The sequence below is a fragment of the Furipterus horrens genome, unplaced genomic scaffold (assembly GCF_987537825.1).
Source record: "Furipterus horrens unplaced genomic scaffold, mFurHor1.1.pri manual_scaffold_3, whole genome shotgun sequence".
NCBI lineage: Eukaryota > Metazoa > Chordata > Mammalia > Chiroptera > Furipteridae > Furipterus > Furipterus horrens.
In genome coordinates, this window is record NW_028327173.1 from 130,546,308 (window position 1) to 130,567,801 (window position 21,494).

The 21,494-nt window shown below is 36.7% G+C and overlaps 1 protein-coding gene across 1 annotated transcript in view; it reads left to right on the top strand.

Annotated features, from left to right (window-relative positions):
• The window catches only part of PRKD1 (protein kinase D1), a 328,190-nt gene that overhangs the window by 277,709 nt on the left and 28,987 nt on the right, over nucleotides 1-21,494 (top strand). Inside the window, exons 7-13 of the mRNA XM_090270173.1 lie at nucleotides 553-757; nucleotides 2,197-2,320; nucleotides 3,859-3,936; nucleotides 5,233-5,512; nucleotides 6,512-6,564; nucleotides 8,672-8,744; nucleotides 10,990-11,096. Of these exons, the coding sequence (XP_090126299.1) occupies nucleotides 553-757; nucleotides 2,197-2,320; nucleotides 3,859-3,936; nucleotides 5,233-5,512; nucleotides 6,512-6,564; nucleotides 8,672-8,744; nucleotides 10,990-11,096 (920 nt within the window). The remainder of the gene's footprint in view (nucleotides 1-552; nucleotides 758-2,196; nucleotides 2,321-3,858; nucleotides 3,937-5,232; nucleotides 5,513-6,511; nucleotides 6,565-8,671; nucleotides 8,745-10,989; nucleotides 11,097-21,494) is intronic.

Sequence of the window (21,494 nt, forward strand, 5' to 3'; positions counted from 1 at the left end):
TTTAAAACGTTACAGGAATAGCAAGAATCAATGATCCTGAGTAGTATTGCTGCGACAGTTTCCCTCATCTTTCCAAGCATCTCTTTTTCCCACCAGGACTGTGAAACTGAAATTCTGTCAGTTTCCTCCACCCTTGTGTCTGGTATCATTTTGCTTCCTAGCACTTCACTTCTACCCCACCCTAGGCTTTCTTCCAAGGCTCTCCATGACTTTAGGGGCATGGAAAGTAAGCATCTGTTCATAAAGTTATACAGGGGCGGGCAAGAGTAGGTTTACAGTTGTTCATATAGAAAAAGACAGGTAATGATTATTACAATAGCTTTATTAACACTGTGGTTTTGCATACTCACGACTGTGAACCTGCTTTTCCCCACCCCGTATATTCATCCTGTCATAGCTTCAGATACTAACTTTTTAAAGAAAAGATAAATTCTTTAAGTAACTACTTTTTTAGGGCTTCTGGCTGATTTGTTTTAGGGTTGCCTAACTTTCTCTTAAGCCCTGGCCCCAGGATTTCAGGCTTATCTTCACAGGTGCAAAATAATTTTTTAGATTTGCTTAGCCCCGGAGCAGAGTCTGACGTGGTCATGGAGGAAGGGAGTGATGACAATGACAGTGAAAGGAACAGTGGGCTCATGGATGACATGGAAGAGGCAATGGTCCAAGATGCTGCGATGGTGATGGCCGAGTGTCAGAGTGACAGCGGGGAAATGCCGGACCCAGACCCGGACCACGAGGACTCCAACAGAACCATCAGGTGAGGGCCGCGTTTCCAGCCTTAGTCCAACAGTGGAGCTCCAAGTGCCATTTTTCAAAGCTCTTTGATATTTTAATCTACTAAAAAAGAAAGTTCAAGTCTGTGCTTAATGTGCTTATGAATGAGCTGTGTGCCCTGGAGGACAGAGGAGAACCCTGGGAGTTAGGAGGTATGGGTCCCCTTGGAGAGGTGTAGTTTGCATCCTTTCCTAGCATTACCTCATTCTTTGACCCAATTTATTTTGCATGTGAGGGATTCTTATATTTGCCATCCACAAGTTTACTACTAAATTAATGTTCTAGGTTCATTGTATGGAAAATACAAAGATCAGGGAAGCACCTCAGCAGACACCGCGTATTTTATAGCTGACCCCTATTACAAATATCGCATATGTCTACACCTTACTGTACCTGATTTTATTTCAGAAGTATGTGAAATTTTACATATGTGATCTAGTCCTCTATATTTTTTAAATTATTAGATGACCTCCATTTTTTATATCTGGAGTCAGCACAGTACAGCCAATTCAGACTGCTGCCCATTTTGTAATAAAGTTTTATTGGAACATAGTCATACCCATTCATATCATCTGTGGCTACATTTTACATTTGCAATATTTATCACCTGGTCTTTACAGAAGAAAATTTCCCAACCTCTGATTTACAAGTGTATTTAAACTTCTGTGTCCATTTTGCAAATGTTATATTCATTGACAAACTGAAATTATTCATTAGAATAAAGCAATAAAATAATTAGATTTTTTCCATTTAACATAATAAAGCATATTTCTAAAATACTGGAAAATATCAGCCTTAGGCCCCACTGTCTTTTGAAGGTGGACATTTCTGTAGTGTGAGGGGGAGCTCCAAGGGCGTATGTGTGCGTGCATACATGCATGCGGGGTGAGGAGGGAAGAGGAGACAGAGAAAGGGAAGAGAAGGAGATAGAGGGCTGGCATAATACCGTGGACAATAGTTATTCCAAAAATCTGTTCAACAGTAGGTTTTAATTTTTATGAAATTATTCAGAGAGACTCATTCATATGAAATGCTATTATCTGCAAATGATTAATATTTCACCTGTAATAGGTAATAAGTGAGCAAATAAGCTTTCATGTGTGCTTCTAAATCTGTGGCCTCAGTATACTAAGACAGGAATCTTGCTCATATTTACCCGAAATTGAACACCATATAGTTTAACCTGAAGTCTAAGGCGCTTTTTGTCTTGCCTTGGGGTTTTTTAAATGTACGTATAAAATGCATATCACTCTTCAGAGTAGTCCAGATGCTGAACCATGGTACTGGGACAATACATTTCACTAAAAATGGGGTCTGGAATTTGTTTTTTACTTTCACTTTGAAATAGCTGAAATAAGTTTTATGTCGGAAAAGATCTCTTTCTAAAAACATTTCTTTCCTGAAATATTTTGACTTTTCAAGTCCATCAACAAGCAACAACATCCCGCTCATGAGAGTCGTGCAGTCTGTCAGACACACGAAGAGGAAAAGCAGCACAGCGATGAGAGAAGGGTGGATGGTCCACTACACCAGCAAGGACACACTGGTAAGATCCACAGCCAGCCGTTTTCTCTGTGCTACCAGCCGCGGGAGTCACCGATGGCCTGTGCAGACCACGGGATGTCTACGTTACCGGGACAAGCTTCGCTGCAGGCATGGCACGGGCTCAGGTGGAGCACAACAGTGTCTAGGTGTCAGAGGTAGTTGAGCAAGCAACAGGGTTAGAAAAAAGTGTACACAGCCATCTCAGGGAAGCAAAATCATTTACCTCTAGTCCTTGAGGCGATATTCAGACAACTTGAATGTCTGCTATCCGACATTTTGTAGGAATCGTGAAAATGACAGAATGTGCTTTCAGGATGTTCCTCTGTGATTCAGAATTTTTTCTAAACAATATTGCATTTTAGGGAGAAAAAAAAAACAATGATAACTATTATATATGCTCCTTAAATCCTTAAATAGGTGTTCATTTAAAAACTGACCTCCCTAGAAACACAGTAATCCTATACTTTATTAGGTAAAAGACAACACATTTTAATTTGTTAATATAATCTGAACTGTTCACTACTTCAAATTTTCCTGATAGTTGGTGAACAGGGTTGTACATGTGAGTAAGAGAAAAATTTGATCCATGTTTTAGAGTTAAATTAATTGACATTTGATGATATGCTTTTTTCTCAGTTACCGGTAGTGTTTTCCTCATTACCTTCTATCTGTAAGGTACCCATTATTTCTTCAGATAAATAGACACCTATAACCTAATGATTTAGAATCTCAATAGCCTATGCTAGAGAGAGATTCACATGACTTAATGCATGACTCAGTTGAACAATGTATAGCTCTTCCTAGACATGCTGTAAAATATTTAAAGCATATTTAACATATTTGATGTTCTAAGTTTGTAGAAGAGATCGAGAATAATGTTAGGGCTTTTTATCTAAGGAGTTGAGAACGCACACACACACCCTAAAGTGGAGAATGTACCTAGGATGAACAAGAACCTGATCACCAAATCACAGACATTTAGAGATCTGTAGAGAGCTTAGGAGAAGGTGAACTTATCCAATGCATTTTCTGACTTTGAAACCATAGAGTCAATCCTACCATCCAACAGAATGTCTTTAGTTTTATTGTAACCTTCAGAATTCTTCTACCTCTAATGGAAGCCAGAATACCTGGCTGGGTCAGCATGGCATTCCTTATGTTCTATAATAATGAGAATGTATCAACATTGCATCTTCTGCTAAGCTTTTCTATTTTGTTATAGACTCCAAATCAACCTTTAGCAGCAGGCAAATACATTTTAAAGGGTATTTTCTCTTTGCTATGCATGTACTAAGTGCCAGGCTCTGTGCTGGGTGTTAATAATACATCATCTCCTTTATTATTCATAACTCTTGATGTAGATGTGAAAACTTATCACACATTTGCTAAAAAGTCACCTTCTAGTATATGAAATTGAGTCTGAGTCTTTTATGCATTTACCACCATCCAGTCTTGTCCCCATTGGAAAATGTTTTAATTTTATCAATATTAGGTATTTTTAAAGTTTTTAAAAGATCCTGAATCTAACTTCTGTTTCAGCGGAAACGGCACTATTGGAGATTGGATAGCAAATGCATTACACTCTTTCAAAATGACACAGGAAGCAGGTACTACAAGGTAAGTAAGGGTGGCTCTTTTCATGATTGGAGTCTCATGCCCCCTCTACATGGGAATGTGGAGTATCCGAAATGCAGAGTAATTCAACATACATGATTGTTTTTGTGCTTGCTCTAAGAAATACTTTTTCTTCTCTGTAATTTAAATTTTGGAGGAGTCAGGTTGTGACCCCATGATAGTGATCTGTGAATTCTGATTTCCTTGGGGAGTGCTCTGGTTGCATAGAATGATGGTGGGGGAGGGGAAGCTAATTGAATATTTTAGCAGAGATGTGTGATTTAAACAGAAAATTTAAGGTCATGAAGATTAGCTAAAAGTAAATTTCTGAAATCTACTACATCTAGCTTTTTTTTCTTTTTCTGCTTCTTTTTTCTCTCTATAGTCTTGCGGCATCACTGGGAGTAATTAAGAAACATTGATTTCTCCATGCATTGACAATATTCATAAGGAGCACTGCTGTAGAGAAAAATTTGGCAACAATTTTCATTCTGTCTCTGTACATGAAATAATACAGATGTAGCATAGTGTACCACCCAGTAAAACATGGTTCCAAAAGAAATTCATAGTGAAAACAGTTTATACTTGCTCCTTCAAACTTAATGCAGGCTCAGGCTTAGTTGATGTGATTCTCCATGGCCACTTGACACAGCTCTAATGGAAAAAGGAAATCTCATTAGTTTTTTAAATAAAAATATATTTAGAAAGTTATTATGCCTTAGTCACTCCATACCTTCTGGGAGACAATGTGGTGATTAATTTTTTAATATTAAAAGTGTCCTTAAAGCAATTGCTTTTAAAACCAGTCACTGTGGTTTTCCTCATTAAAACTGTTCACTTGGCTTTATTATTATATTAACATGTATGAAGTCAAATTGTATGAATCATTTCCAGTGCCTTAAAGAAGTGTTAAAACTTAAAAACTGCCATACATACCCAAATGCATTTCAAAAGTGTTGTAATTCTACCTCACTTGTTATAAAAATATCATTTATATTCTAAGTCAGATTTTGAGGTGAGGCAGATTCAAAATCAGTATTCTTATTGATACTTATTCTTGCCACATGGACATAGTGAAAAAAAAAACACTTAAGTTTTTCTGGGAAAACAAGATGATTATGTTTCCCCTAGCAAAGGTATTTAAAAAATGTGCTTAGTAATAGTCTGTGTTTTACAAAACCATTTTATATAAATGATGACCATTTGTAATGTCATTTCGCATATATTCCCGGTTTGAATGTTATTTGGAAGTTTACATATTTTTGGTAAACTACATTTGGCACACTCTTGCTTCCACAGGAAATTCCTTTATCAGAAATTTTATCTCTGGAACCAGCAAAACCTTCAGCTTTAATTCCTGATGGGGCCAATCCTCACTGTTTTGAGATCACTACAGCAAATGTAGTGTATTATGTGGGAGAGAATGTGGTCAGTCCTTCCAGCCCACCACCAAATGGCAGTGTCCTCACCAGTGGCATTGGTGCAGACGTGGCCCGGATGTGGGAGATGGCGATCCAGCATGCCCTCATGCCTGTGATTCCCAAGGGCTCGTCTGTAGGTGCAGGAACCAGCTCTCACAGTGAGTCTGCTAGTTTTCCATCTGTAGAACAGGAGAAGAGAGCTTTCTGGGGGATGATTTAGTTTATTTGGTAACATATAACATATCAAGCTGTTTCATTCATTAATTGTCTTATTTTTATTTTTTCTTAAAATTCCAGCAAATTCATGGAAACCCAAATATTAAATAATAGCAGAAACCTAGAGCTACTGGTCATAAAAGAAAGTATTCTTGAGCTTGACCTGGAATGCCAGTCTTGCTATTTGCACATCTGCATTAACATGTTTCCTGAAAACCACATAACACACTACTCTGTGTGTACATGGTGTGCAGAGTACTTGGAAAGTCTTGAAAATTTTATCCCAGGAACAAATCTGTGTCATTAGTAGAATGAGATAGATTCTATGAAAATGGAGCCAGGATCAAATATTGAGGGTGAATTTTTAAAAAAATATTTGACAGGAAGAGATATATAAAAATGTAATTTTAAATTTCACAATGATTATCAATAATGAAACCTGTGGGACAGAACCTCTGTTTTTCACACCACAGTGTATTATCTGATCATCTATAATAACTTTTTAATTGATTTCTACAACTAATGTACATATTAGTAAAATATATATGCCCCTTTTTGGGCTAAACATTTTACATAAGGTATGTAATTTAATGCCTAAAACAACCCCAACACGTAGACATTAATGATTTGCTTATTTTACAGGTGAGGAAATTAGGAGCTAGAGAGATTAAGTTGTTTCAATGTGTACCAGAGCTACAAAGTGGCAAGCCAGTGTTTGAATTTGACACTAATCTCTAAACTGAGAAAATATTATTTTTCAAAGCCAAGTACTGAATAAATCTATAATAGTAGAAAGAAATATTCTAAAAGAAATTTCTATAGAAAAATCTAATTGCTATGATATTAAAATGTCCCTGCAGCTCAATTAGTAAGCATGTGTTTACTTGTTATGCTATTACCTCTCTTACTTCTTTTTGTGTATTTTTAACTTGTGTTTCCAGGAGATATTTCTGTGAGTATTTCGGTATCAAATTGCCAGATTCAAGAAAATGTGGTGAGTGTGTACTTACTAATACAAAACTTGGGAATGTGATTTTTTAATTAGAAAATAAAAGCATCTTAAAATACAGTTTTATTTACCTAATATTTTAAGTTTTTTAGTATTTTCTAGAAAATAAAATACTGTCTATCTGGATACTTTTCTTTCATAAGATTTCAGACACATTCCATTATATGTATTCTTTTGATGATTTTTCTATAATCTATACTATAATGTTGAGAGCTAAATACCTATTATTCATCTCAGAGAAGCAATTATAATGCAATCCCTGATTTTTCACATGTTTGCCCATCTTGGTACTAGAATTTTAATGGGTCATATTACACAATACCAAATAAGATAATTTTTTGAGTTGCATGAATTGCTTAAACATGCCCTTATTATCATTTCTTGATTGCTACTGAGGAGTGTTTTCATATGACTAGGAGTTGCAAATGTTCTTACAGTCAGTTAGACATATCAAGGAAACCCCAGAAAGATGCATAAAGTAGATTTTATGGGTCTACACTCTAGCACCTTTGTCACCTGGGCCACGTAACTCCATCCTTTAGGCTCAGTTTATGAAAATTATAGATCAGACATATTATGAAATCATTTATGCTTTGTCATCTGTTTGCTTTATCTGTTACACTTTGTCACTATGGCAAGTTGCCCAGAAGTAATAAGGCCTTTCTCACTTCATCCTGTGACTCAGACCTTTTGCTATGTTTTGCCCACTTTACCTGTGACCAAAAGTGGAGAGTTTATTGCCTTATTTACACTGATCTAAGTTTGTTTTTTAAAGAATAAACTCCATGAAACCATTTATCTCTCATACAGCTTGGTAACCTTTGCTAAATTGGCATAAAGTAAACTGAAAACCAAAGATTAGAGAGAATTAGAAATTTCATTGTGAAGGTTAGTTGAATTTTTATGCTGTCTATCACAAGATAGCTTTCTAAAGCTCTGCAGGTTTCTGTTGCTTATGCTTAGCCAGAGAATACTTTGAGAAATATAGGTTAACTTCTAAGCCTTTGGGAAATTCCAGATCCCTGTGGGGTTGTTCCACCCTGTCTGGCCACAGTTGCCCACTAAAAATTCTGGGTGGACCATTAGCTAGCAGAGAAAGATGGAATAACTTGGACTCAGAATGCTGGAGTAGTGTTAATTCACTTTCTTATCCCCAGACAACCTTGAACACACCCCATAAACACTGAAGGGGTCACAGGATGGAGACAACTTGTGTTTTTCTAGGGAAAAGGACAAAAGAAAATGATAAGAATATATGGGATATGACAAGGGTAGGATTTGATGTAAAAGGACTTAATTTTGAAAGGACCAAAAGAGCATATGAGTGGAAGATACGCAGAAAATTCCATAGGATGTAACAGAAATACGTACAGTGGAAAGGTGTTGTGTTATGCTTTAGTAAGTGTGGTCACCAAATCACAGCCATAGATTAAACATAGATTAAAACATAAGACTTTGTTTAGCAATTATTATTTCAAAGAGAAAAAGAGTAGACATCTGGGGCTTGTTACCGCCAGGAGTGGTGGAAACGGAAGACTCGTTACCTCACAGATGAGAATTTCATAGCGGAGTGCCATCCTTCCACAGTGTCTGCCCGTCACTCACAGCAATTCAGCAACCCCCCTCCACCCCTGTTTACATTCCTCGGGATGTGGATGATAGGTAAAGGAGCAGCTTCACATTCTAGCCATAAAGAATGGAGTGGTTGGACTCAGGACTGACACCGATTTAGGATTATTTAACCCATATTTTTAAATAGCCATCTCAATAAGCCAGTCCTTTTTTGAATATTGACACTAAATGATATTCTATAGGCTTAAGTCTTATTTATCTCTAATGAGACAGATTTCATGGATATTACTCTGCTGCTTAAGAGCAGAATAGTTTTCAAAACATTACAATATTACATTAATTGAAGAGTGTACTTGGAACATTATGGTCATATTGCAGATTTCATCTAGCATTTGCAATTTGTTTAAATATTTATTAAGTATTTTAATATTATACAATATACTTAATAGCATGATGTAATTTATTAGGACTAATGTTTTGTTCCACGTCATGTTTTTTTTCATTGGACTTCCACCTATAGGACATCAGCACAGTATATCAGATTTTTCCTGACGAAGTACTAGGTTCGGGGCAGTTTGGAATTGTTTATGGAGGTAGGTTAGTCATTAAGTATTTTTACTAATTTAAAAACTTAGCTACTTGTGTTTATAAAAGTAGTATCTCCAAGAAAAATATAAAAGACGAGACCTATGTGTATATACGGTTGTACGTAAATCTCTCTTTTCCTTTTTTAGAAATTTCTCTTGAATTAGTCACTATTTGGAAAATAGGTACATTCATGTTTTGAAAAAGACATTTTTCTACTCCTAAAAAACTTCTTTTGCTTAAATATGGACAAACTCTATACACAATGCTGGTTAAATATTGTGGGTTTTTTTTAGATAAAATTTGAGAGTCCAGGATGTTGTAATTTATAAACGAATTAGTTCCATTTCCTTTTAGGATATTTTATCAGAACTCTGTAGAAATTCAATCATGTAACTAAACACACAAAAAATTTTAATTCTAATATCCTTAAGAATGTATGTATTTCGTTAAGGTTTGCAATTATTTTTTTAACTTTTGAAATGAAATACTAAATTTTTATCTTTTTTCTTATTGTCAAGCTTATTTGGTAAATTTATTATTTTAATCACTGCTGTTTTAGATTTTAGCCAGTTCTATTATATTTTTCAAGTCTTTAAAAAACATTTAATGTTAATGTTTTACCTGCACTATAAAAGGACATTATAACTTTTAGTTCCTTAATATAATCAGTAATAAATTATCTTTTTTGTGAGGTGGGGATGATTGAAATAATTATAATGTTTTATTCAGTATTACTAGAACTATAATACAGTATTGTGCTTTTTAGTTACAAATTAATCAAATTCTGCTCTATTTTACAAAGGGATTTTGATTCTCATAAAATGCTCAAATGATTTTTTTGATGGCAAACCTATCAATGAGTTAGCAACCATTGGGCTTTCTGTTAATGCATGAATAACAGTGCAATAGAGTAGACCAAGCACATCACAGAGTATTGCTCTACTGTGTAATAATCACGTGCAAAAATAAGTCATTGTATATAGAGCATGATAAATACCCATAACTGCACATAATGCAGGGGTGAGGCAGGTGTGGGAGATGAAGTTAGAGAGACCAGCAGGTACCAGATAATTTGTACCATTCACCATTGAAGGGGAAGACTCAGGAGGAGGACGCCACAAGGAAGACAGGAAAGTTGAGACGAGACACATAGAGAATGAAGTAGATGAGGACAGAGTCTCAGAAAAGAAGTCAAGCACAGTAGTGACAGAGGAATAGAAACAAAAGAAGCTGTGACCTTGAAGAGAGTAGCTGCAGAAAAAGGACTAAGTGGAGATAGAACATGCAGTGAGTCCAAGAATAAGGAACAGTGTTAAGGAAGTAGAGAACATGAAAATAAGACAACTTGGTAGTGAAAGGAAGCAGTCTGGAATGTGTCAGAAAGAGCAGCAAGACTGAGGTATAGGGGAAGAAACACTAGATTTTCAACCAATGTTGAAATAATGGAATCTCAAATTAGTTTGTATGTGACAAAAGAATTTGAGTAATTAGGTCCATTTTTGCTTCATTTTCATTTTTACACTCAGTTAACATTACTATATTATATACTTAAGTGCATATAGTAGCATAGAAGTTAAGAGATTAAGGGTGCCCTATAGATTCTCTCAAAGATCTGTTGTGAGAATTAAATGGGATGTGTTGTATGCAGATGGCCTATAATGTCATAATGATGATGACAATGATGCTGATAACTAACATTTTTTGAGTGTGTATCGTTGTCTGGACACTGTGTGTACTTTACCTATCTTATATCATCTAATTCTCTTAATCCCATCATTGAAGATGGAGGCACCTAAAACTCAGAAAACAATTGATTTGCTTAAGACCACGAAGCTAGTGAGTGACAGAGCCAAGATTTTTACTCTTTCCATTATAATACACATTAGTTTATAAGGAATTTAAAACTCTACTTTCTTAAGAAGAGCACTCTATTTTCTACATTAAGTAGCTCAATACTCTGTTTCTAAGCATGTGTTTTTATGAGAAAATAATAGGCTGTTGATACGTATGGCTTTAATGTTCCAATTTTTTTGTGTTTTAAGTTGTGGCTTATTTCATAGTACATGTATGATTTAGAATAATGAAGCCAAGAAATGAAATCTTTATGGATATAAGTCAATGCACATCAGAAATGTTAATTTATTTGGTGAAACATTCTTATAATTTCTGTAAGTGTTCCTATAAATTCTGGAGTTCTTTAATATAGGTATTTAATAACCTTATGCTAATATTTCTCTTTTTATTTTAAAGGAAAACATCGTAAAACAGGAAGAGATGTAGCTATCAAAATCATTGACAAATTAAGATTTCCAACAAAACAAGAAAGCCAGCTTCGTAATGAAGTTGCAATTCTACAGGTACTCATTTGTTTTTCATTTGGAAGCTATGCAATATCCCCTCAACTTCGGCAAAACATTAAAAAGTTATCCAAATGTGTGGAGTAGGTATTTAGAAACACTACAGTTACTAAAAAGGCAGGTTAAGTGTTCAACTACTGGATGGGTGGTATCTTTCCTAAGATTGGGAAGCAGTTGTTCTTTTTTATGTACTTAATTGTAGGTTTTAATATACTATTAATATTCATTAAATGGGTAATGTTTCAGCATTTGCTCATAGTGGACATGCTGAAACAATTGTTTTACATTATAAATTACCTTGCCTTCATAAACATTTTCCTTTCATAATTATATGAATTCAGTGTGTAACTGTCAGCATATCGGGTAAATGAGTAATATGTGTCTAAGAATCACATAACTTGAAGTTATTTATGTCTTCTTTGTCACTTACTGTAAATCTTTTATTTAATATTGAGCATGTTACTTAACTCTTCTCATTAATAACAGCCCCTTTTTAAAAGCAGAATTTGTTAATAAAATATGTTATGTGGTATATATAATTTTTCAAACATTAAAACATTTTTTATAGACTGGAAGGAAATTGAGCAATTGCATGCTAAATATGGTCAAACTAGCTATCCAGTCTAGAAAATTTAGAACATTGATAAATGACCATTTTTATATAATTGCCATAATTCTCTACTTGTCATGCATGCTGATCATAATTTCTAATTCATAGTTCTATTGAATAATTTTCATTTGAACATTGCTAACAAAATGAAACAGATTGAATTTCTTCATTTTTTTGTTTCATTTAGCTGCCATTTATTGGGTTTCATACAATTAGAAGTTGAAAAAGATATGATTTCTGTCCTAAAGAAGCTCGTGTATACAGAAAGCTAAAAATAATAACAGACCTTCGTAGGATTGAGAATTTCTAAAGATGGCGTTTTTGTGCTTTTGGACAACTAATGTAACAGAGGACTACTACATTAATGCTCGGTTTTTATAGGGAAGAAGATAACCACAGCTTTGAAGATGCAATTCACAGATTCAAAGCTCAGTGCTTAATAATCAGTTAACAAAAAAGATTTTTTTTTAAAAATTCTTAACGGCAACATTGAGCTGCAGATGACATTTGAAACTTAGTAAATGACATGTTCCCTTGCTCTCCTGGTCTCCTATTCTACATGGTGTCCCAAAGGCAGATTCCTTTGCAGCATGGCCACCTCCACAGTTGGCATTGGACAGATATTTATACTAACTTACAGGACATGAGAGGACTTTATGGGTTCACACAGCTGTGTCCCACATCTCGTTGCAGTTGTAAGACTGACTAGACGTTGAAGGTCTTATTTTGGGGGGCCTTTTAATTGGCTCTCCTGAGCCTGTCAGCCCAGGCTGCTACCTCTGCAGTGAGGTAGAAAAATAAAAGATACCTGACTGTAAACTGCCTCCCATCTCCTCTTCTAAAAGAATAGGTACAGCCCTGAATGTGTGGCTCAGTTAGTTGAGCATTGTTCCACAAAGCAGAAGGTCACTTGTCTGATTCAGGGTTTAGGGACATGCCTGAGTTGCAGATTTGGTCCCCAGTTGGCCACATGCAAGAGGCAGCCGATCAGTTTCTCACATTGTTATTTCTCTCCTCTTTCTCCCTCCTTTTCCTTCTCTAAAAATGAATACCATCTTTTAAAAAATACTTTCATTTGCACCCTTTTAAAATAAATAAATCAACACATAAATAAAAGAATAGGTGTAGTCAAAAACTCAGATGCAATAATCGGACATTTGGCACAATTTTTTTTATTATAATAACATGCTTTTCTTAAAAAATGATAGATTGAAAGTCAAATTATGCCCCGTGAGTATATGAAGAGGTCAAACAGCTTTCTCGTATTATGGCCTGAAATCTCAAAAATCCTCATCACTTGTTACATCCCCGTTGTCCCCAGCCATTTTTTGCTTCATTCATCCTACTCATATTTGTCGAATACATACCATGAACTAAGTTAGCACTGTTCTGCATCCAGTTGATAAATGGGGACAAAGGCACAGAGGTCCTTGCTCTCACAGGTCTTTAACTTATATCATGCAGCTATGCCTTTACTTTGCTACATATTTAAGTGTTGAATTCTCAGTCACATAACCTGTACAATGAGTCTTATTAAGGCTTGGGTTAATTAGATGCAGTTACCAGGTTCAGGAGTTCATACTTTCTTCTAAAGTTGCCATTGTTTCAAACTTTGTTCACCAAAAATAGGGAACTCATCAAGTCTAACTGAAACAGACGAAAAAAATATTTGAACTCTTTTATGATTGTCAGATATATCAACCTCTCAGGAAAGTTTATAATTCAATATCCAGAAACAGTGGAGTTCCAGTTCTCCTCCTTTGAGTCATTCAAATATCACCAGCTATGCAAGCATCCCTCTCACACCTTATTTAAAACTACCATTTGCTCAAACACCTTCCCACTCCTGCCCCTGTACCCCTCTTACTCTGGTCTGTGTTTTTTATTCCCCCACAACACTTATCACCTTCTAGCTTATTATAGAATTTTATTTATTATATTTGTTGTGGGTTCTCTCCGCAGCCCCAGACCCTCCAACTCAAATATACCTGTCAGGAGGGGAGATACCACTGTTTTATCTACTAATATATCCTGAACATCAGAGACATATTAGGTGTTTAGCAAATATTTGCCAAATGAGTATTTGTTGAAATAAAATTGTACAGAAACACCATCTTTTTTTTAAGTATATTTTATTGATTATGTTGTTACAGTAGTTCCAGTTTTTTCCCCTTTGTTCCCCTCTGACCAGTACCTCCCTTCCCTCCAGCAATCCACCCCCCTTAGTTCATGTCCATGGGTCGTGCATATAAGTTCTTTGGCTTCACCCTTTCCTATATTATTCTTAACTTCCCCCTGTCTATTTTGTACCAACTGATTATGCTTCTTAGTCCCTGCACCATTTCCCCATTTCTCCTCCTCCCCTCTCCCAGCTGATAACCCTCCAAATGATCCCCATACCTATGATTCTGTTCCTATTCTGGTTTGCTTAGTTGGATTTTGTTATTTTTTAGATTCAGTTGTTGATAGTTGTGAGTTTGTTGTCATTTTAGTGTTCATCGTCTTGTTCTTCTTTTTCTTAATTAAGTCCCTTTGACATTTCATATAATAATGGCTTCGTAATGATGAACTCCTTTAGCTTCACCTTGTCTGGAAAGCACTTCATCTGCCCTTCCATTCCAAATGATAGCTGTGCTGGATAGAGTAATCTTGGTTGTAGGTTGCTTTTCATCACATTGAATACTACTTGCCAGTCCCTTCCTGCCTGCAAAGTGTTCTCTGAGAAATCAGCTGATAGTCCTATAGGCACCCCCCTGTAGGCAACTCTCAGCCTCTCTCTTGCTGCCCCCAGGACTCTCTCTTTACCTTTCACCTTTGGCATCTCAGTCATGATGTGTCCTGTGTGGTCCCCTCTGGGTCCAGCTTGCCCAGGACTCTCTGTGCTTCCCAGACCTGTATGTCCATCTCCTACACAAAATTTGGGAAGTTTTTCTCATTTTTTTCAATTCTTGTTTCCTCATTCTGCACTGTTTGACTGTTTTTTTCTTCCTTATGTTACAAATCATTGATTTGAACCCCAGTTTCCTTCCCTTCACCATTGGTTTTGTGTGGATTTTCCTTCGTTTCACTTAGCATAGCCTTCACCTCTTCTCTTATGAATTTGCCATACTCAAGCATATCTGTCAAGCCTGTGAGCATCTTTATCACCAGTGTTTTGAATTCTTCATGTGTTAGGTTGTCTATCTCCTCATCTGTTATGTTGGCAATCTTCTCGTTTCCTAGTTCTGCCACTGAAACCTTGATCCGTTCCCCCTTTTGGGCCATACTTCTCTGTCTCCTCATTCTGACAGGCTCCTGTGTTTGTTTGTCTCTGTGTCCCAGATAGAGCTGTTGCTCCTGTTATGTTGTAAGGGGCAGAACCTTAGGGATTTGTCGATACAGGGCAACCTGTTTCACCACATTGTGGCACTGTATGTGGAGGAGGGGTCTGAGAGGGAACAGTGCCACCTGCGCAGCACTCGTCCCTTTTCCAGGCACCTCTCCCACTTCCACACTGGACTGGTGCCCCTCTAGCTGCTGCTCTGGAAGTGGTTCCCAGGGTAGGTGGGTCTGCAGACGTTCTAGGACCTTGGGGGCCTTTTAAACAAGCGGTCTTTGCTGAAACCAGCAGTTTCTGCCTCCACCCCAACCCCCACTGGTCTGCACAGTCAGAAGCAATGAGGCTTGATTTTCCCTGGTGACTGTGTGACTGCACTTCCTGCGGGCCTGCTACTGCTGCTGACACTGCTGCTGCCACCACCACACCCCGTTCTCTCCACCCCAGCTCCGCCCCTCCTACCTGTCCAGATGAGTATTTCTTCTTTATATCTTTGTTTGCTGGACTTCCATGCAATTTGATTTTCTGGAACTTCTGGTTGTTTCTAGTTTTTAGGTAGTTTTATTCCTTCTTAGTTGTGGAGGGAGATGCAGTGTGTATGTCTACACCTCCATCTTGCCAGAAGTCCAGAAACACCATCTTATCACATAAAATAACATGCTTAATGTCCAACCAGGTAGCAAAAGTCTAGACTACATTGCTGTTAATGGTTAAGTGGTTACTTAGTTAAGGAAGATTGTGTGTGATTTTTTCTTTGAAAGTCTTCATTGCTCCATTTGTATTTCTAATATAAAAAAAAAAATGACTTTTTTGAACCTGAAAATTAAATTAAAGGTGTAGTGGAGATAGAAGTTAAGGGTTGGATTTTTGACTTACAGCTTGATATTTTCAAAAAAAAAAAAAAAATACTGTGATTTCAAGTCATTCGAAGTTTATCTTTCACTAATCTTGAGGAACAGATCTCTATCCCTCTGGATATAAAAGTGATACCCAGAAGCATTTGGTATCCTCTGCCCGTGGGGCCTAACTTATGAGAGTTAGTGTCCTAGTTTCTGGCTGTACCTGGAGTCTAAGAACTTCTGTCCTGCCCCCTCCCTCCTTCTGATTCTCTAGAAGGGGATCATGTGGGTTGAAGTGGCTGATTTTGAAAGTCCTCATGCAATCTGTTAGTCTGCTGGTCAAATTTAGATTTCTTTCTATGTTTGTAAAATAGTACCTTAGCTTATACAAGACTTAAAGGTTGTAAAACTTTGGAATGTACAAAGAAATAGAATTGTTTTTGTTTTTGTTTTTATTTCATCATCTCTATATAACCTAGGCAAAGGCTTTCCAAGGTCTAATTCAGTCATTAGACAACCAAACTCTTTAGATATTTTTCAGCAGTTAAAAATTAAGGCAAGTGTTGGGGGGTGGGATTGTTGTGGGAGGGGGGTGCTGGGCGGAGGGGAGCAAAGGGGAAAAAATTGGAACTATTGTAACAATATAATCAATAAAATATACTTTAAAAAATTAAGGCAAGTGTTGATCTTACAGCATAGTTTTTTCTTATATTATTGAGAATAGCGGTTTTTATTACCCATAAATACTGCATTATTAGTATGTGTTTCAGAATGATGTTACTTAATGTAGATGTTAAAATTATTTCATAGAGTTTCCAAGAATCCTAATTATATTATTATTTTAAATTTTGTAACTTGATTGAAAGTACATGGTAAATTTAAAATTATTATTTTCTCTGTTCATGTCAACAAAATAAAAAATAAATATGTTTTTATGATTATTAGGGATATCACTGAAAAACTGACCTTTATAAGGAGATGCAAGTATGTTGTAGAAAACTTAGAAATTTAAAATCTAAAGTAATATTGGTATGATATATTTAATATAATTTATTATCAACACGTGCTTATTCAGTCAACATTAATTTTTATTTTTGAACATTACAATATCCCAATGCATAAAAAGCTTAAGAATAATATTTATTAATATAATTCTAATTGACAGACTGTTATTTTTCTTCTTTTTTTTAGTTACCATCTTTTATTTGTCTATATGAGGAACAATACCAGCTTCCGTTTATGGTACAATGTATGGTAGCATTTTGGAATTATAAAAGTACTGAACATAGAATGTAGAATATAGAATATAGAAAAATACATGAGAATTTTACAGTCATAAATTGAGTGTATCCCCTTGCAATGCACTTATAATATTACCCCTATAATTCTTGTTTCTGTATTGTGAGGCATTCCTCCTTTCCTCATTCAAGTCTCTCTTCACCCCAAAATAAAACAACAATAAAAACGGATCTGAATTTATCTGGGCTGCCTCTGGCCGCTGAGGCCCAGTTCTCCCTTCGGTGCTGCTGCACTGCAGATTCATGCTCTGCTCCACTTCCAATTCTTGTTCATAAATTCCCTTCTCATCTTTGGTTTTCACATCTTTCTTAAGAAAATGCAAGACTCTCTTTGCCATACGCCTGTGCCCTACCTGTACCCAACACACTTTGACTGTGTTTTAGTCTTTCTCCCATTTGACTAATTTCAATCCTTCAGCAGTGTTGATTCTTTGCTCCTTTCCCAGTCTTGCTCCTCACTTCACCCCTGCACTTTCTCTTTCCCTGACAACTCCTGCAGCTGTCTCCTTGAACTTCTCCTTCCATTCATCTAAACGGTTAACTCATTCCCAGAGTGAGGTCATTATTTTGAAAGCAACATCTGTCCTCTCTTCACAGGTCTTTCTTGAGATCTGATCTTTCGTGGGCGCTTCAGTCTAATATTTATGACTTCAGGGCATCTCCACTTTGCTGTGCCACTCATATCTCAAACCAACCAGCCTAAAGCCAAACACTGAATTCTGATGTTTTTCCCTGCAGGATGCTTTCTCCCTAATTTTGACTATTTTGCTATCATTCTTCCATTTTATTATCCAAGAACCATTTTCCTTCAATGAGCATACAATGGAATAAAAATAGCCTCTTCAATAAATGGTGTTGGGAGAACTGAAGTGGTACATCCAAAAAAATGAAAGTAGACCACCAACTTATACTATACACCAGAATAAACTCAAAATGGATAAAAGACTTAAATATAAGCCGTGACACCGTAACAGTACTAGAGCAAAACATAGGCAGGAAAATTTCAGATACCCCATGCAGCAATATTTTCACCAGTATATCTCCTAGGGCAAGGGAAATAAAGGAAAAAATAAATAAATGGGACTACATCTAATTAAAAAGCTTTTGCACAGCTAAAGAAACCATCATCAAAATGAAAAGGGAACTGACTGTATGGGAGAACATATTTGCCAATGATACCTCAGACAAGGGTTTGATCTCCAAAATATATAAAGAACTCATATGACTCAACACCAGGAAGACAAACAATCCAATTAAAAAATGGACAAAGGATCTGAACAAACACTTCTCCAAGGAGGACATACAGAGGGCCTATAGACATGAAAAGATGCTTAACATCACTAGCCATCAAGAGAGATACAGATTTTAACCACCATGAGATATCACTTCACACCTGTCAGAATGGCCATCATTAACAAATCAAGTCCAGGCGAGGATGTGTAGAAAAGGGAACCCTAGTGCACTGTTGGTGGGAATGAGGACTGGCGCAGGCACTGTGGAAAACAGTATAGAATTTCATCAAAAAGCTAAAAATGGAACTGCCTTTTGATCCAGTGATCCTACTGCTAGGTTTATACCCAGAGAATCCTGAATCACCAATTCAAAAGAACCTGTGCACCCCTATGTTCATAGTAGTGCTATTTATAATAGCCAAGTGCTGAAACCAGCCTAGGTGCCCATCCATAGATGAGTTGATAAAACTGTGGTACATTTGCACAATGGAATACTATGCAGCAGAAAGAAAGAAGGAACTCCTACCTTTCACAACAACACGAGTAGAACCAGAGAATATTATGCAAAGTGAAATGAGCCAATGAGTGAAAGACAAGTATCTTATGATTTTACCTATAAGAGGAATCTAATGAACAAAATAAAATGAGAAAAATAGAACCAGGGGCATGGACACATGAAAAGGACTAGTCAAAGAACATGTATGAATGACCCATAGACATGGACAACAATGTGGGGATTGAATGAGGGAGCAGCAGGTGGGCTGTTAGAGGAAAGCAAATGGGGAAATATTGGGACAACTCTAATAGAATAACAATAAAAACTGTTATTCTGTCTCAAAAACTGAGCCCTGTGTGGGGGTTTGGGGTTGGGAGGCAGGATTGTATATTGTGTGCAAAAGAAATCAGAGAACACGTTAAGAGTTTTACCTTGAAAGGCAACGGAGCCTTAAGATCATAAGGGATTTGGTAATAGAACAACAGTGGTGGTTCATGGGTTTAAAAATAGAATAAGGTATAGGGAAGAGGTCTTGTCAGTCAGGAAGATAGGAAATCCAAACGGCCGGTGTGAATTGTCGGGGTGGATGTCATAACAGATATAGGGGTAGCATTCAGAAATCCAGCCAACATGCTTAGAAAGGTCTGCATGATCGCAGTGGGGTGTCTTTAAATAGCATGGCTCCTGAAGCATAGTATTTAGAATAGGTGGCACCCAAGTCCTAAATAAACTTGAGTCCATGGAAATAATTAAGGCAATGTATAACATAGTGTCTAAAGAACATAGGTTCTGGAGTTAGGCCTCCTGGATTCAAATACAAGATTTGTATTTAAAAGTTCTTCAGAAATTACATAAGTTACTTAAGCTTCCTACGCCTCAGTTCCATCATCTATGAAACCTCATAGACATGAGAATCAAATGTGATAATTTGTGAAATTCAGCAGTGCCTGGAACCCAGTAAAGTTTTTATACTTATTAGTTATTACTAGTTCACCACCACTGAGTCCTAAGTCTGACTCCAAGGAACAAGATCAAATAACTTGATGTGAATTTTCTAATTAGGGAACTGGAGATATATCATTTCATCATAACAAAAAAACATGTATTTGACTCAAAGCCCAGCGTAGGGCTTAACATGCCTTAACACATGCCTGGCCCCTGGTAGGCATTCAGTAAATATTTGTTGAACAAATTATGTAGCCACAACTGAAGGAATCAGATGATACAGAATTGCAGAGCATGCCAATAAAACAATAAAGTATTCCTGATCTTCGTTTTTGTCTAAAAAACATGGTAATTGGTCTTCTTGGAGCAAGATTAAATCTATGCCATGTAAATACGTCGCTTTTTTCTCTTAGTCTAAAATGATGATCAAGAGTATGTGGGGAAGAGATAATTATGATAGAAAACCAGAGAATAATCTTGCCTAGTGTGGGTGGGAAAATAAAAATTTTTGCAACTATTGATTTTTTAAATTATGAAGTCAACTTTGCCTTTTTTCAGAGAAAAATATACCAAGTCTGAGTACCTTCTTGGTGTGTAGTGAGAGGTCAGTTTACACTTTCGGCGCTGCCAGGGGAGGCCTTGATCAGCGCCAGTGTCCAAGCTCTTGTTACTGTTCACGAAGGAATTCAAGAACAAGTCACGGAAGAATTCAAGAAATAGTCAAGAGACTCAACAGAGCACAGCAGATTGAATGAAGTGATAGTATGAGCCCAGAGGAAGGGAATGCAGGCGAACTCAGAGCGAGTCATGCCGAGGGGGTCTGGGGGGAAGTTTATGTCAGCTGTGCACAAGGGGAAGGAGTGGGTAGTTGAGCTTTCTGACTGTGGGGCCTGGTCATGGGCACAGCTCATCTTGGCCCCTCCTTCCTGGACAGTGGCTCTTCTTTGATCTTCTCAGAACTGTAAGGGTGATCTGAAGAACAGAGTAGCTTCAAAACTGTGATGTAGGTCACCATGGTTTCTAACCCTGGCTGAATGTGTTTGTCTTAACTGTTTCTTATCCCAGGAAATTGGATGGGGGCAGCGACGGGCAGGTGTCTAGGCACAAGTCGTATCCATAGTGTCCTCACCTAGAAGCGGAGGGGAGGGGGAGAGCCCAGGGACTCTGTTTCCTAAGCTAACTCTCCTGCCTCACTTTCATTGTTTCACCTAATATGTTTACTGTATTTCCGCAAATATTTCTTTCTTTGTATTTCATTGCAAGAAGAATTTACTGTAAGCTAATCTTACCTTCTACATGTTCCAAAAAACAAAGCCCACAGATTATGTGTATACATGTCTAAAATAAAGGAAAATAAAGATTTATTATAAGAAAAAGAAAAAATACTTAGAAAAAACTTCAAATATTGTGTGTGATAAGAAGTTATTCATAGTGAACACCTCATGTCAAAAGGTCAGGGTCCAAGTCAGAACGTTTCTATTTTTTTGTAAATCCTTTTTTAACTCTATCTTCCTTAATTATGGAATTCATCTGCCTTGGTGTGCTTGCTGCACAGAAATGTTTCAGGCGGACTAAATTAAATAATGTGTAATGTGTTTTTACATCAGTGTTTCCCAGCATGTTTTTGGAAGAAATTTAAGTTCGTTTCTGGAAGGAGATGAG